General features: G+C 42.1%; 1 protein-coding gene across 1 annotated transcript in view; it reads left to right on the top strand.

Moving 5' to 3' along the window:
- The first annotated feature begins 3,523 nt into the window (after positions 1-3,523).
- The window catches only part of COL25A1 (collagen type XXV alpha 1 chain), a 300,290-nt gene continuing 285,672 nt past the window's right edge, over positions 3,524-18,141 (top strand). Inside the window, exons 1-2 of the mRNA XM_061478450.1 lie at positions 3,524-4,301; positions 4,851-4,920. Of these exons, the coding sequence (XP_061334434.1) occupies positions 3,942-4,301; positions 4,851-4,920 (430 nt within the window). The 5' untranslated portion in view covers positions 3,524-3,941. The remainder of the gene's footprint in view (positions 4,302-4,850; positions 4,921-18,141) is intronic.

Here is an 18,141-nt window from a genome sequence, read left to right as displayed (position 1 = left end):
ATTTTTCACCAATCTGTTTCTGCGTAATTCTAATTATGAACTTATGTTGTTTCTGGTAAAGAAATCCAGTAATGGATTGTGGATTGGTCAGACAGAATACAGCAAGCTGTAGACATAAAAATATGGAAAGAGCTCCAGACACTAGTTCTGTCTAGTGGAAAACTGTTATCTGCAAACGCCATCCACATCTTCAAACACAGACCCATGAAAAGCAAACAGTAGCATCTTGTGTCAATACCTTTGGCCTGGTCATGCACGAGATCTGCTGAAACATGGCATTCAGAGATTCGAATCTTCAAAGTGAGAGCACTTCCCTCCTGGTGGGAAGCGTGGCTGCCTCGGGTCTGCATGCACAAGCTCTTCAGCAGACCTTTTAGTTAAAATTCTTTTTGCTGCTGTTTGTGTTGGAGCGCTGCAGATCTGCCGTTTCTTATACTCCACCTGCATGTATTAATGGCCAGTTCAATATATCTGGGGTACAGTTCTTATTTCAAGCGGCTTTATTCTAGCTACCAGATGCAAAATATACTTTTTAAGGATTTTAAGTGGTTTGTAACCTGACCTTGCATGGTATATCACCTTATGTGTGACCAGCAATTTCTGAGACAGAGTTCCTGACTGCAAGCAGTTAAATTACTGGTTACAGCCATCTGGTTTACTCCTGGAGTAGGAGTTTGACTCCTTAGACCAAGTTACTCTAATTCAAAACCTATAAATCTTCACCAATAAAAAAAAAAAGTAAAAAATTGTGGCTGTTTTTAAGAGAAGGAAAAAAACCCCAACAGCCCAGTTCTTTCTTTGCATGGATAGCATTCTCAAAAGTGCTACAGCAATCTGGTTTCAATCTTAGCTATGATCCTAAGTAGATGCCTTCTTGACTCTGGTATCATCATGGCTGCAAAATAAGAAGCAGGCTCACTGGCACTGAACATACGCATGTCCTGGATTTGCTCTGCCTCCTGCTTGTGGAAAGCTGGCAAAAGCAGCAAGGCTGAGTCTTACATGTTTTTTTTTTCTCCAGTTTATTGTGTTTAGATGGGGTAAGCATACTGCAAAGCTGCTGGTTGTCCACTTGATGGTATCAAGTAACTGAACACGGGAGGGTACAGCTGCTTAATGCTTTCTGTTTGGGCAGACGTGACTGGAGATTTTTATACCAGGTAAACCAGCTGCATTATGTTCTTCACCTACACAAACAAATCCAGTGCTAGATTTAATCAGACTGTGCTTCAATTAGCTTGCTGCTCAGAGTCTATAGTCCAGCCTAGTCTATTCTGGACCAGCCTTGCTGGGAGGCGGATAAATACAACAGGAAAATCATCATGGTTTCCTGCAAGAGAATTGCTAATTTGCATTGTGTCCAACAGAAACATTATGATCTGGCTCATTTTGTAATCTTTACAACAGCAAATGCATATAAATCTAGTGCAACAAGGGACTTTCTGCCTCAGGGTAGCTCATTTCTGATATGGAATATACCACATTCAAAATAAACGGATGGCATGATGCTGGGTCAGAAAGGTACTTGGACAGAAAGACTGCACCTTCTGGCCAAGCAAAACATTGACCCAGGTCACAGTGGTACACGGGTATGCAGTTGTCTGTGCCCTGAATGGGCACTGAAGCAACCAGAGGATGTCCTTATCCCTGATAAGAAGATAAATAAGAAGAGCTGATCTCAGGAGGAAATTTCACCCTGTCCTAGATGAGGCAGCACCCACTTGAGCATGGCAGCAGCAGGGCACGGGCAGCTGTCCTGCCTGCAGCAGGGCCTCAGTAACCCCCAGCATAAAATCACAATCATATCCCGAGAGTCTGAAGCTCTGTATCTGCTGGATGTCACCACAAGCAGGGGTGAGTAATGGCACTGGCTACTAACAGCAGGGGGTAACGCTAAGAGCTGAAGCTGGCGCCAATGGCTCTGAGCGCCTCGGGCCGTCAGCGGCTCCAAGGCATCCTGGGACTGCTCATACCACTCTCAGGGAGCCCAAATAAGAGCATGTTGGTATTATTTGTTTTCTTCTATCAGACTATTCATTCCAAATACCATTGCATCTTCTTATTGTCAACAGATAGTCTGTGGACAAGGCCGTGTTTTGAAAAGAGCAGTTGCTATTCACAAGCCCTGGTCATAAGGTATGTGGCACTTGGGGGAATTTGTTTGCAAACTGTTCATTGCAACTATTAACTGTTTATCATGAAGAAATTATCACCTGGGGCTATGTAACCATGATTCCTTCTGCCTGACTAGATTCCACAAAACTTTTTCTTAGAAAGGAGAAAGACAAATTACAAAAGATAAATGACTAGCTATGAACTTCTGGTAAGCTTTATTTAAAGTCTATGTAATTATACTGAAGCCCACAAAGCTTTTTGGATCCTTGTCTTCATGGCATTTGTGATTGCTTGAATACTTGGGAAACAATAGGTAATAAAACTGCACAAATATGACTGCATAAGGAAACTTGATTCCTTGTACAAACGAACTAGTACTCTCAGTCTTATCTGAGAAGTGCCATAGTTGGACAAGTCTCTTCTTCGTTCCACTAGTCTTTATATCTTGCAAATAGTCAGTATTCACACGAATAAATGCCAGCCAGGAGCTGTGTGCACCTTCAGATTCTTGTCCTGCTTTGAGAAGCTTCTCTGGTTTGAATGCTGGGCACAAGGGATGTCACACGAGGTGCTACAGAAAAGATGCACTGTGGTTATGCCAAGACAAGAACCAAACCACAACAGCATTTGGAAGGTAAGAGGCAGAGTGGAAAGGAACAGAAATCAGCAAGCTCTCCACCAGCCCATGTGTGCAGTTGGGCTGAAGAGGTGTCTATGCTTCTTTTCTAGCCAAACACCCGGAGCAGGGCAAATGGGTCAGTGTGCACGAAACAGTGAAGAAACTACTTGGTAAATAAACAAACAGAAACAGCTAAAATTAAACCGACTCGCCGCAATGGGAGGCTAGTTCATTCTGCTCCTTTGGAAGTGAGCCCTCGCATCCCGTGTGCGCGCTCCCTGGAAGCTGGCCGCTGAGTTACAGTCATTTATCCTCCGTGCTCTAAAAAAAGACCGGGACGACGGATCACTTCCCGTGTTTTATGCCCGTGCCGTGGGCATGACAGCGCGGCTATAAACCGCCGTAAATCAGCGCAGCTTCCCAGCACCTCTCCCGGCGGGGCAGGCCGCCCCTTCCGCAGCACCTCCCTGTACCCCCCACCTCTCCCCGCTCCATCCTGTGGCGGGGCGCCAACCGCTCACCCTCATTTCTTAGTCTAATGTCCCGAGCATACATTATACAGATTGCTGCCTCCCGCCCCGGCCCGCTCCTCCGCCTAGGTGAATACATTATGCTAATGAGGGCGGGAGGTGGGCCGGCGGGCGGGGCTGTGGCTCCGCGGCTGGCCGCGGGGCAGCGCGGGGTACCGCGGAGGCTGCCGTCGGGTTTCTCCGCCTGGCGCGGCTGCTGGGCGCCGTCGCGCAGGTGGAGGGGGAGCAACAAGTCCGACGGCGGCGGGGAGGAGAGCGGGAGGAGGAGGAGAAGGAGGGGGGATACACACACACATACGCTTCCCGCCCCGCGTCTGAAAACCCCTCTGACAAGTGGCAAACCGCTAGCAGAGCACGCTGCTCCTTCCGAAGAGCGGGTGGAAGCTGCGGGGGCTCGCCCCTAGCCCAGCCCTGCTGCCGGCTTTTGGCTCCTCGCCCCCCTCCCATCACCTCCTTTCCTGTCGCCCCTGCTGTGGCGCTGAGTGGAGACCCGCTGCCGGGCGGCGTGCGGCGCTGGCTGCTGTCTCGCCTTGAAAGTGTGCGAGCCGGTTGAGGGCTTTCCTTCTACTTACAGCTAATTTTTTTATTATTATTATTTTATCTTTTTCGCTCTTTATTTTTCTCGTACTTTATTGTTACTGCTTTTTGTTGCCGCTGTTTGAAAACTAATTGCCTCCATGGGGGGCGGAGGAATGGAAATCAGAGCTGCCGCAGCTGAAGGGTGTAAAGGCGCGCTGGTGAAGAGCCGCGGAGCCGCAGGACGGGATGGCAGCGGGCAGCGCGGCCGCGGCGGGGATTGCTGCCCGCGGTGGGCCGGACCGTGCGGCTCGGCGCTGGCGGCTCTCCTCTCCGCGCTGGCTACCGCCTCCTGCGTCTACCTGGGGGTGCGGACCAACGACCTACAGGCCAGGGTCGCGGCCATCGAGGGCGCCCGAGGGGGCTTCTCTACCGCCGCCCCCCTCCCGCCGCTGCCCGGCTTCTCCCTGGAGCAGCTGAACGCGATGATGCAGGAGAAAGTAGAGCGGCTTCTCGCCCAGGTGTGCGGGGCGCGGATGGCCGCTCTCGGCCAGCGAGTGTGCCGGGGATGGGGGGCCATGCGTGCGGGACGATAGGAGTGCCGCCTGAAGCGATGAGAGGGGCGACCGAAGCTGCTCCGAGGGCGGGAGATGCGGGGGGAGCGGGGAAACGGAGCCCGTACCTCCGGCTGGTGACTGAGCCTGGGGAGAAGCGGGCTTGAGGTGGAGACCGGAGGAGGGGCCCGGCTGCTGGGGCTGGCGGGTCTGGGGGCTTGGGGACCCCCAACGCTCGGCGCTGTTCTCATGCGGGGGGGGGGGGGGGGGGGGGCGGCGGAACTTGCGTCGGAGGCAGGGGAGAGCCGGTGGCTTCGGGCTCTGTTTTGCTGTTGTGGGTGTGCAGAAGACAGCGAGATACCGCGGGTGGAGGCCAAGTCCCAAGTGGCGAAGCCGTGGCAGGGTGCGCAGCCCGTGGGATAGCGCGAACTCCCGGCTCGCGTCCCCGCCGGCCGGGAGCGCCGGTTGCGGCGGGTGAGCTCCCAGGGGCCCTCACTTTGCTTCTCTCCCCCTCAGAAATCCTACGAGCACTTGGCAAAAATACGAGTAGCGAGAGAAGCGCCTCCAGAGTGCAACTGCCCACCAGGTAACGGACACAGCGTGGTAATTGCCTCTCTGAGGCTTGTCACTCAGAGGGGAAACATGGGGAGGGGCTTGGTATTCCGTGTTTTTCAAATACACCTAAGTCAGATCTGGGGGATGCCTCTTCAGTCAACAGCTCTACCTTGGGTGGAAAGGTGTAAAGCCCAGGATTATCTGTTTCCGCTGTGACAGTAGGTTGGAATTACTGCTAGTTAAAAGCCTTGGTTAGGCTGGGTGATGCCAACTCATAACAATTACAAAGAAGTTAATGATCTATCCCAGCAAGAAGGAATATATTCTCCCGCAGATAGGGCAGTACTGAATCAAGGCATTGTGTGCTTAGCTTGGGATGTGGAACAAAAGTTCCTAGCAAAAATATTGAACAATTTATAACATGGATTGTAATGAGTCTGTTGCAAGTTAGCAGTAATATATACAAGAGCTTTTCAGTCTCATTTTTCTGTAGTCTTGGATGAAAGCAATTCCCCTAGCAAGGGATTACAGGTTTCATACAAGAAGGTTCAGAACTGTTTATGCGACCAGTGATATTGATTGACTTTGGAAACCGGCCTCCTAATACTGGGATCAGTTGTTCATACATGCACACTGCAATGTTTCCTATGTTTTTCATGCTGCTTTTTGACAGTGTGATAACTACTGATATTGTTTTAGCTATTAAACTGTCATTGTTGTTTATAAACTTCTGCTAATATATACCCAAGTTCAAATGGTATCTTAAAAGTTAAGAAAATACCAGTATTTCCTAGGGTGATGTGGGAATTCCAGCATCCTCTGTGTGAGGAAGCACACTAGATTCACTGTGTGCTTGATGTGTCCTGCCACTCTGTATGAAAAAAACATCCCATTTACAGGTGGAACATCAACTGTCGACAAGCATTGAGCTCATTTTGTATGCCAATAGGATGTGTGATAGTACTGTGTGTATAAGGAAGAAGCTTTTCCAGTTTAGGATGTGATTCCTGCTAAACTCATCAGTCTGAAAGGAGTACTGAGTCTAGGTATTAAAGCTGGCTACAATGGTTGGTTCAGTATTTTGATGATGCTACAGCTGGGAGGAGAGTACTGGCTGCTAAAAGAGTTACCAGGGCTAACATGAAAAGGACAGTATATGTGACTCGGACTGTTTTAAAAGGGTGCATAGAATTACTCAATTCCCAGACAGTTTTGGTAAGGAATGTTGGTTTCCTGCCCTCTGTATAATGTTCTCCTTTATGGCTAACATGAGCATACAGTGTTCATCTTATTTTTTCTGTTGCTTAACTGCAATAAATTACAAGATTCATGTTTGTGCACTAAAAATGAGGGTTGATGGTCATGTTGTATGTAAAGATGTGTTCTGTGAACCTGAAACAGTGTTGAATTTGATGCAAAGCTCTCTTCTGCTTCCTTATTTAATTTGCTACAATGTTTCAGTTACTGTTTTCATACTAAAGGTCAGTATCAACTTTTTTCATAGCTGGTGTTATGCACTGCTTTACTTCCCCACTACCACTAGAGCTCCACATTATACCAATTTTTATCTGACCTTTTTCCTTAAGAAATACGTTTTACCAAATAGGTAATGAGCAGCAGAATAGTTCTCACATGCATTGGAGCAAGTCCTTGCTAGATGAAAGTAAAAATTAAGTGATCTGTGAAACCTTTTCAAGGGAGCAAGACTCATAAGATCAGGAAAAATTATATAAATTGTTACAATGAAAAAAACTAAATTGCAGAGAGGACTAGCTGGTATGGGGGCTAGAAATGTGATATGGAGCTTTTCACCTCCGGGTAGCTATTTCGGTTTGGAAGCAAGTTTTGTAGTGGCTGAAAGATGCTGCCATGTGATAGCCTCATGTTGGACAGCTTAAAATGAGTTGATGCTCTCATGCTTGTTGCCAGTGGACAGGTGTCTACCTCAAAATGGCATCTTCTTGAGAGCCTTGTCTGAGACAAGATGGGCTGAGTGGCACTAGCACCTGAGGAGTGTGCCTTCCTAATAGCAGGCATTAGAACAGGATGGGATAGAGCAAATAAACGGTTGTTACTTCATTTGGTTCACTTTGTTAGAATTCCCTTCCAACTGGACAGGATGGGCTTTTATTTTCATCCTTACTACTCCTATTTCAAATCTGGACTACCATGTTTAGAAAAGCATTTGGTTTAATAGGAAAGGTATCAAGTGTTTTTTCTGTTGCCTGCTATTTGTGAAGCCAAAGAATACATTGCCTCTTTACTTCTCACATGGTTCCCATGGTGCTGCTTTATTCTGCTCAGCTTCTTCATTTCTTCCCTGGATTTCTGTAATAATAAAATACATGTCTGTTAGGGATGACACTGGGAGGCCTTCACGGTACAGAGCTGATTTTTGAAACATCCCTATGCTGTGTGAAAAGGTTGCTGCCAAATGGCTACTGAGTCAGTTTCCTTCATCCTACTCTTTAAAGAGAAATAAAGATTGTTTAAAAGTAGGTTACATTGTTCTCTACCAAAAGAAGAGAGGGAAATTCAACCTGCTGACAGGATGGTGAGAACATGGCCTCTGATTTAGGATTAAAGTTATGCAACTGGTGTAGATCCCACTAGCTTGAGATGTTCATCCCATGGTAGGAACTTGCACGTTCAAAGGAAAGTGGGTTTGAATGGCTTGGGTACCGAAGGCAGACAAATTCACAACTGCTCATAGCTTGCAGAGCTGTCCACATGTGGCTTCTTTTAATTCAACACTAGCCTTGAACTTTGTCTAGAGTGAAGAATTGTTCACATTTCTCTTTCAAAACTTTGTATTCACTAAATGTGGGTTGTTTTTTTTTTTTTTTTTGTGATTATTATTTTCTATTTCCTTACAAACACAATGCAAGGAGATATTAGAATTTTGAATTTCCACAGGACTAAAGCCAGATACCAAAGATTTTGTAAATATTTAAAAAATGACAATAGCAGGCATTCTTTCTCTTCTTAAAGCAGAGTAATAAAGTTTGAAAAGTAAATGCATGCTGACATTCCTCTTAAATTACCTCAGTTCTAACAAGAGTGCCAACTTAAATCCCATGCTTGCGACTGGTGCTGCAGTCACTGCTGGCAGTTAGCCTTCTGCAAATGCGACCAGGGTGCAAACTGAGTGGCTGAAATTATTTTTACAGTAATAAATTACTGTTCCTTTGCCAGATTTATTATTTATTGTAAATTAATGTTTCTATACTGTAAAATATGAACAAAAAAAGTAGGTGTGTAGGTGAGTATTTCATACGTTCCTTTAAATGGCTGTGGGAGCATAATCAGCTTTTATGAGGAACAGTCAAGCACAGTGCTGGATACTTCTTACCTAGTGCCAAGAATTACACTGTTGTGGAAAGAGTAACATGTACAGAAAGCCCAGGGTTACTCCTAATTCAGTAGAGTTTTAAGAAATACTTAGTTTTTTTGTAGATTCTTCAGACTTTCCTCTTTCAGGAAACATTCATGCCTAGGACCTGTAGACCTCAACAGAAATTAATATATGCCTACATTTTTTAGTGAATCGATCCTTTATGCATTGTAAGGGTCAAGTTTTGACACTTAAGGTAAAGTGCCAGGATGTCTAATTCTGTAAGTGATCCTCGGAACTGGAGTCAGATGATGTTGGCAGGACTAGGAGTCAAGTCTGTTAGTACAGAAAGTCCAAACTTGGTCGGTAGGAGGGCTAGCAAGTGATTATCTATGGTTTTGCATGTCCCTTTAGGCCAGTTTGGGGAAGCCATTAATTTCTTTTTCCCCCTTCTCTTTTGAGGATTCTAATGAATTTATTCGTTAAGGAAAAAAAAAAAAAGGAATGAGAGGAAGGAAGCAGCAAGCAGCATTATACAAGTGGGAAAGCCAATGTGCCACACATTTATTTAATTCTTCATTGACAAAGGATACGTAGCATAGCAGCAGAGATGTTTTTTTATCTCTTAACTGCTGTGACACACTGTATATGCCTGTTCACTGTAGCTTGCATGTAAATTGATGGTGTTTTCTGCTTGTTGGCTTGATTTTCCTTCTTTTTTTTCCCCCAGAACATTAGCTAAACTTCACTGATGAGTACCCAGCAAACTGATCAAATAAATTTGCTATTTTCTTTGTGTCAAAGTTTTTTCCTTTACTCTTTCTCTCTCTATATATATATTTTTCCTATCAAGAACCCCAAGTTTTTCTCCTCTTGTGTTTGAATACCTGTGACTTCAAACCTTTTCCAGGCATGGATGCTATCATCATTCTTCTTTCTTAGCCAGCTATTTGGTGCTGGTTTTGTAATCATGTCATCTTGATTCTCTGTTCTAGTCTCCAAGAGCTTTATGGTTTGGCATTTGAAGTAACTCCTATTTCACTGTCAATTTGCTATGATCAGGTTATACAGCTTGTTTCAGTGTAGTTGAGTGTATATAAACGTGTTCATTCAGGAGACAAAATGCCATAAGCCAAGGTTTATTTTTTTTGGGGGGGGGAAGGGATAGAGAATATTAGTTGGTTTTATTCTGGTGGGACAACTGCGTTCTACAGCTACAGTTCTTCAGTAGGATGATGAATCTGTTACATGCATTTTGGTAGCAACATGGATGGTAAAAATCGGTATAATTTTTTAGAATCCCAGTATTGGTTTTGTCTTTGTAAGCACCTAATATTTGTTTTGACATGCAGTGGAAGTACAACTTGGGCACTCTTTCTTATTTCCACATGTTCCATAAGGACTATTTCCTGGAGCATTTTGATTAGTGAGGCTGAAAGAATGGAAAAGAAATCAATCTCTGGGATTAAAAGTATTCTGAAATAGGTATCAGTAAGGTATTACTTGTTTGTTTGCTTCAAGTTATGTTTATAATGAAGCAGTTCTCTAAAGACTGAAGAGTAAAGAGGAGCTACAGAGACCCAAAAGAAAGTACAGATGTAGAATGTATCCAAAGTGTTTTTCCCTGTTATTTAAAGTTCCAGAGTGCACTATCTGAACCTAGCTCCCAGCACTACTTATTTCTGCCATGTCTGTATCATCTATTTGCTGAATGCAGTGCTCAGCTCTAATTTTGTAATTTTTCTGACAGGGCTTTGAGTTCCCCTTTCATACCTTCTCTGGTTTGATATTTTTCATTTCAGTTCCTAGATAAAGATGTTTATTGATGTGCAGCAGCATGCAACCTTCTGGGTAGTCTGTTGTCTTATTTGGATGAGTGATTAGAGACTCTTTTCCCCCATGCCCCAGAATAGCTAGATATTTTTTATTGGCTAAGATGTGACCTTTTAATTCCCTTCCCTCTGGGTAGGGAGGTAGGGTGAACAACATGATGAATGAAACATAACGTGGCTCAAAGGAGAACTGGTTGACAGCAGACTGCACCAGATTTTTGTCTTTTTTAATCTTACTGATGTCAGTGGAGTTGATGTGGCCGCGAAAGTGTTATTAATGAAAGATTTTTCTATGACTTGAATGAAAATTTATTTAACTTGCAGTTTTGTCAAACAAGGTGTATTGAAAGGAAGGTTTGGTTATCTGCATTAACTTATGCTATGAGATTAATATTAAGAATATAGTATGTTCTTACATTTCCTTACATGTGGCACCTGTCCATCTCGAGCTGCTGAAGTGCCTAAGCAGTTCAAGTACAGTGAGTCTTGTGGCAGGAGAAGTGTCCATTAAGCTCACTTCTGGAACAATGTTTTTAGTGTGTGTGGTCTTTCTTTTTTCTTTCTTAAATCATTAATTATATGCATGTATTTATTTGAAGAGTATTTAAAGCTTGGATAACTGAATTCTGTGCAGAAATACTCACCCCTGCCCCTTTCCTTAAAGGCTAGTGTGTTCTTGGGAATGTGTTGCCAGAACAACACTGCTGCACCTTCATACAGTGCTCATCTTTCTTCTCACTCCCTTATAGGTTTACTGGCTGCAGCCTTCCTGTCTAGTTTTTGTATAGGTAGCACAATAAAAATTGCCTAGCTTTGAAAACAGCATGACTGATTAAAAACTGTCTTTTAGGGCCTTTTAGGTTATCAGGTAGGATCACATAATTAATATGTTCAAGTTACCAACCCTGTGAAACCATCCATCTTACTTTAACACATACAGAACTTGAGTCATATTGCTAGCTACAGCCTCTTCAGGAAGGCTGATCTACACAGACTGCTTTTCCCCTTCATTGTTTTAGTTGGTTTCCAAGTCATCCACAAAAAGGAAACATGATTGATTGCTTAGAACTATTAAGAAGATGTGAGAAAGCATAGAATAATACAGGCTTGAAGAAACACTTTTCGCTCTGTACAATTACAGCTGCAGCTTGTAGTTAGATAATACACACAATAGTGAACATGATGCTGCAGGGTTGCTTGTTGGAAGCTTGTGGACCATCAGGTTTTTACTGGTTAGATTTGCAGTAGAACAATGCCTACTTAAATTAATCTGCTCTGGTCTTTAAATGAGATTAATTTAAGCAGAAGAAGCTGTTTGTGATTGCTTAATAATAACAACTGTCAGGAAAAATCTTCAGAACTGGGTGCCCGGTTTAAAAATGCAGGATTTGTACATTCCTTTCATGCAAATACAGCCACTTTTTCTCTATGTAGACTTGAACAACTTTAGAAATACAGGTTGGGCTGATGCCCCAAGAGATCATCTTAGTCATGCTTCTGGGATCTGGAGCAAATATATCTAGGCCATCATTGTCAAGTATTTAATTTCATGTGGTTCACAACAGCAGTGTCTAGTAAGTCCTGGCTCAACAAGTAGTTGGATCTGCCTTAATTTTGCGATTCAGTGCAGCAGCCTCATGTAAATAATCTCCCCAGTTAAAAATGTGCTGCTCTGTAAATATGTAAACGTGTAGTGCAAAAAATTGCTAATGCATAAATGTATATTGTGTGAGCTTAGGCACTATTCAAATATTTCGATAGGTTGCCTAGTTCATAGTAGGCAAGCTACACTTCCTTGTTTGTGAAGTAAAACACTTGTCCCATCCTTTGTGTTCATGAAGAAAACCTGACCATTACGCTCTGTTTTAGAGCGGCTTTTAAAATATGTTGGAAGATGGACTTGTCTGTGAAGCACACTATTCTTTCTGCTTCTTCCCTGTTCTTCTGACTTTTGGTTTTTTTTTTCTTCTTTTTTTAGTCTGTGTTGTATTAAAATTGATTCTTGTTTATATGTGCAGATATATGTATTTAGGAGCAGGCTTTTACATGCAGTTGTAAATATTGCATGCATGTTTGGTGAAAGCTGTTTCTTCTTGTGCTTGGAAAGCTTTGAAACAGATGGCGATGCTTGGTGAGATTTTTTTTTAAGAAATATGAAGCTGTTATATACCCATGTAATTTTTTTTTACTAGACATATATGTTCTTATAATTATCAATGATATGATGAAAGCAAAATAATAAATGGAATGAAGAAAGCGCAATAATGGAGGTGAAAAACTGGGAAGATTTTTTTTTTTTTAATGTTTTGAAAACAGGCCTTTGTTCTGCCATTTGTAGTTTGTTCTGACTTAAGAAAAATCCATTTATTTTTCCTTCCACTTGAGTATTTTCGGTATCCCTCTCTGAATATAATAGCAGAGAGAAAAATCATACCTCAAGGTATGTTAAAGTTTTAGCTTATGAATGAGCTTCCTTCCATAAGTATAAACTCATTCTTGGCACACTGTGCATAAGATTATGCTGAAAATCTGCTGTTCAAAAGATCTTTTCTAAAACTGTGTGTGTGGGGACAGGGATAGGAATGGGGAACACAGAAGGCATTTTGAAACCAGGAAAATATATTGAAAATTAGAGGCCAAAATCTTTTATCAGATGTGTGGCTGCCATTGCAGTGACAGATTTGTGAATGCATGTCTGAAAGCAGAACAGCACCCTATGATTTGAAGGGCACTAAATAAACCCCCTAAAAAGATATTTCTGTGATTAAGATCATGTATAGCAAATGCATAGCTGGCTACAGATGAAGGCCTCTCCTGTGCTGGCAGTACTAATTGTGTTGCTGGGGAATGATGTAAGGTTTTCTGTATGTCAGTGATTCAACTGGATGATAGCAGGGTTTTCATGGAGGGCTGAAGTGCTGAAAGTCAAAGTGTATGCATCTTAAATTGAGGCGGTATTTCCTTTTGCTGGCACCTCTGATAATCTCTTAAGAATATGAGAACCAGCTGCTTGAAGGCATCCTTCCTCTTCCTCCCCACCCTATGCTCATACCCTCTGAGTGAGCTCCTGTTCTGAGTCCCTTGATGTTCTTAAGGGAAGCCTTGATACCTAAGCACAAGGGTATGGCCACAGAGGATTAAAAGGATAAACTCTATAGTCTGTGTATTAATATTCTCCAGTCACAGAGTTTTCATCTAGATAATGTTCAAGGGCATTACTGTGAAAAATACTGTAAAGTGTTCTCTGGAAAGTCTCTATACTGTCAACTTTTTTGCTGCTTTTTATCAAAATGCTCCTTTAATGTTTGCACCACCACTGCTGTATGACTGGTTACTGCCACTTGAAGGATGACAAATGTTGAGGGCTGTTACTTCAGCTTGACGTAGAGGTGGTTAATATACTATTGATTTCATACCCTCCATCTCTCAGGATAGCTGTCTAAAAATTCAGTCAAAATACTTCCTGACTCATAATTTGGCCCTTGTGCCAGGAAATGTGCCCTGTACATATATTCTCAAGTGTAAACCAAAGTGGTGTCGTTGTTGTGATGGTCCTTCTGGCAGTGCCGAACTTGAACTCAGCTTTTTTGTGTTCTCTGTCCTGGTGGATGCTTGATAATTGTTTGTGTCAGTTAGTAATATGTAGCTTGGGGAATGGTTTTAGTTGGCACTTACAAATGCAGTGGTATCACAGAAATGGGCTGTGGTGTTTGCTGCAGCTGTGTGTGTCTGTGAAGAAGTCACAGTTCGGTTAGGATCATCTTGCATGTGTTTCCCAAGTGGTTCTTTGGAGTAGGTGCGCAGAATACTGATGAACCAGAGAGGCTGAAAGACAGAGGCAATGGCATCAGTTTAAAATGAACCAGTGCTTGGACAGCCATTGTCAATACTTGCTTAGGGTTGGTGTCTTTATAATGACGACACTCGTGTTTGTAGAAGGCTGGAAATGATCCTATATGTGAAGGTGAAGTGTTTTTCCAATGCAACAAGCATGTGCACTGTATTTCTTTACTGTAGGGAGACTAATCTTTGTGAAGAGAGATTAGTATTTAAGTCTGACAGTTACAGATTTCACTTTAAGACAGCTTTGCATAATTTCTTGGTTTGAATTCCAGGCTAAGCCACATCCTGATGTGCTGTAGGAGGACTTTGTTTTAGCACATTCAATTAAGAGGCAGCACATAAGATATTAGAGTGGCCAGCTAAGAAGCATGAGCCTTGAAAAACTGAACTACTAGCAATGAGGGGGAAATACAGCAAGACTGAAATCCTCACTTTTTTTCACTCTTAAAATTGATTTGCTGCTACAAGGTGGTCTTTTCATGTCTTCCAAACAATTCCAGTCCATTTTAGGATAATAGGGAGAAATTAATCTCTTTTCAGTGTGTATTATAGCAGCTGGAAGACTGGAAACACTCTCAAAAAACCTCTCTCTTAGCAAGTTTAAAGGAATGAACCTTAGAGGAAATGCTGTACACAATGAATTACAGCAGGGACAGCTATTGTGACCGTTTTCCTTTACAGGGCTGTAAAGGTGGGGTAAAATGTCTTTATATTTGAATTTTTCCATTTGCAAAATTGAGTTTATGTAAATACATTAAACAAAGTGTGCCAAAGGCTTACAAGTACGAAGTATAATTTTGAAATAAAGTTACTGTCTTTCTTTCCAATGCATTCCTCACCTCTGTTAATTTGGGTAACCACCTCTTCATGAGCCATTCTGATCAGTAGTACAGGACATAATCAGATGGAATCTGCTGAAGTGTCATCGCTGGCAGTTGCATGTTCATTTTCTGAGGATAGAGAAATGGGATCTCGTACAGTGCTCTTTCTTCTTTCTTTAGGTTGCTGAATCATCACATGTGAAAATAGTTACAAAAGCATTAATTTGCAGCTGAATTAACATTTTTGGAACTTTTTAAAGGATTTTTTTTTTTTTTTAAAGACAGCCCTGTAGAAACTTCTTAATTGAAAAGGTGGGCAATGCCCGCTTAGATCACTTATGCTGGGACAGAAGTAGCTTCTTTTGCTACCAGTTTCTGATATCCAAACATGATTTTATTTTGAACTGAAGGTAGGTAAAAGTAGCCTTTAATTGGAATTGTGACTGATAGTAATAAGACTTGAGAAGTGTATGCATTACTTCAGACACATTAAGAATTCCACAAATTTTAACTGAAATCAGTAGCTACTCTGGAATCTGAGAGTTGGGAATAGCCTTGGTTGTTTGTCATTTGGTTGTGGTTTTTGTTTTTTTTTTTCTTGGATCAGTGTGCATATCTGTAAGTGCAGCCATTATAATCTACTTTAGCTTTGACATACATTTTTTTATCAAACAAATACTTTTTTTAAATTAATTTACCATTCAGTTTATCATTTGTTCTTTCCAATGTCTAATCAAGAACACTATGTCTATATCTACTAGGAATACAGAATTAGTTTTGTAACACTGTAAGAGTTCTGGTTGCACTTGGGGACAGTCTGAACAGTAGAAATTATTAAATGTATTTATCTTTATGGGAAAACTACATATTCTTATATCTCAATATATAGTTTGCAGACCCAGTGAGTATTGTTCTGAGGACTGGTGGTTGTTTAGAAGTGATTAGACAAAGCTACTAAAAATCTTATAGAAATGCTCAAAATATCAGTTCTAAGGGATAAAAGAAATAGATCCATATGTACAGCTGGACCTTAATTTCCTTACCAGCATGACCGAGTTCTGCATATGCGCGTGTTTTTCCACTCATATGTTTTAATACATGCGAAAGGGGTGAAACTTCTGTTCAACCCTGAGTGTGTCTTTTAACTCTGTGGATTAGCTCTACCATTCCCCACTTCCCTGATGCTATGCTTGAAAAGTCACTATTTGCTTAACCCAGATGTTCCCTCTGTTTCTTTATGGAAGCAATAATTAACATTTTTCATACCCACTGTACTTGGTAAGTTTCTTTGCTTGATGTGATATAAAAAAGTTGAAGATCCCTGTTGGGGCTGTCAAAATCTGGAATAGCCATAGAGTCACAGAATATCTCAAGGTGGAAGGGACTCATAAGGATCATCGCGTCCAACTCCCTGCTCCTCACTCCTTAAAACTAAACCATATGACCAAGAGTGCTGCCCAGATGCTCCTTGAACTCTGACAGGCTTGATGTCATGACCACTTCCTTGGGTAGCCTAGTGACTGACCACTGACTCTTGGTGAAGAACTTTTTCCTAATGTCCAATCTGAACTTCCCCTGATGTGGCTTCATTCCTTTTCATCATGTCCTGTCTCTGGTCACTAGAGACAGGAGATCAGCACTTCCCCCTCGACTGCCCCCCTTCCTTGACTAGGTTACTATGCTGTGCTTGGTGCACTTCAGGACACAGTTAGCCCTTTTGGCTCGTATTCAACTTACCATCAACCCAAAACCCCAGATTTCTTTCTGCAGGGCTGCTCTCCAGCCTCTGTCCCTTAATTTCTACATATAACCAGGGTTATCCTGTCCCTGGCCTAGAATCTGGCACTTGCTCTTGTTAAATTTAATACAGTTGGTGATTGCCCAGCTCTCTAGTTTATTCAGATCTCTCTGTAAGGCCTCTCTACCCTTAAGGGAGTCCACGACTCCTAGTTTAGTATTATCAGCAAACTTAATGTACATTGAATTCCTGCATCCAGATAGTTTGTAAAAACATTAAAGGGCTTTGGCCCTAAAATTGAGCACTGGGGAATCCCAGGTGACTGGCCGCTGATTGATATAACCCCATTTACTCTAACTCTTTGAGCCCAAACCATCAGCCAATTGCTCACCCAATGTATTATGGACTTGCTTTGTTCCAAAACCTGTTGTTATGATCCCTCCTTGCTTGATTGTGTTGCTGAAAGTCCATTCGTTTTCCTGTTTTGTGTAGAGCAGGAAGGACAACAGCTAGGGCCTCTCTTCCAGAAGCATATCATTTATATGTTTGGCTGAGTATCCTAGTAAGCACATATTCCCACTGCATGTATGTCTTGCAAGTGTTGGACTTTACAGAAAAAGACTGGTGAGGCACAATGTTATTCTGTTACCATTAATCATATTTTGAGATGAACTAATGATGAGTAGTTGTTTAACTTAGTTACTAATAATAGCAGTCAGGATTTTTCTGACTCCTGGAGAAAATTCCTGCTGGTTCTAAAGAGCACTTGTTTTCAGATGAAGACAGATATCTCCCCAAATTGTCATCTTTCTTTCAGATGCCCAAGCATTCTCTTTTTGACTGCCTTCAGTGTTCTTTAAACTGTGTTGCTTGAGACGGCAAAGAGGGTTACTCACATCTTTGTATTATGTTCAGACACACTAGACTTTTTGTTAGACTGTGATTGGTCTAATCAATCTAAACCCTGTGAAGCTGCTGAGTAGAAGTGGCTTGAGGAGGACTTTTTGTGACAGATAGCCATCAGTTTAAAGGCTGGGAGGAATCTATAGTGATCTGGGGAGAAGTTCATCGTGTCCTTTGGACAGATGTTTTTCTGCACTTGAGATCATACAAAATGTACAGTAACACCCGCACTTGCCTACACACTAAGTGAGATTGCATTGATGCTTCAGGATGAGAGCATATACTTTTCATAGATATAGCAAGGGGACATTTGCTTGTTGCTACTTTCCTTTCAGCTGTTCTGTTGAGACTAAGACTGCCCTTTTGTAAGGTGAAATAAGGTTCTTGGCAAAACAACAGATTCATAAAGGATGTCATTGCATGCATATGTAACTTCAATGTAACTGACCCCCTTTTTCTTTCTGAAGGGAAGGTTAGAACCAGTAGTTCCAAGTCCCTATTTGCATTTTTGTAAAATACAATTAATTTTTTTTAATCTTGCTGTCAAATTATAGAACTGAACATGTCAGATTTTTCCCATAAAGTTAATTGCATGCTCTTTGATCACCAAAGAAGGTACATAACAAATTAATTTTCTTAAACATGCTGCAAAATGTAACTACCGATGTGTTTACCAGCAGCAGGCATCTCATGTTCATTTGCATTCATTACATATGCTGCATTTTTCCATTCAATTAATTTTCTTTTTCAGTGCATGCAAAATATGATCTTATGGCATTGG

This window comes from Pezoporus flaviventris, unplaced genomic scaffold (genome assembly GCF_033815535.1).
Source record: "Pezoporus flaviventris isolate CSIRO_AGI_PZ_B2104156 unplaced genomic scaffold, CSIRO_AGI_Pfla_v1 ptg000002l, whole genome shotgun sequence".
NCBI lineage: Eukaryota > Metazoa > Chordata > Aves > Psittaciformes > Psittacidae > Pezoporus > Pezoporus flaviventris.
Note: the sequence above shows the minus strand (reverse complement) of the source record. Positions and strands in the feature narration are given on the sequence as shown.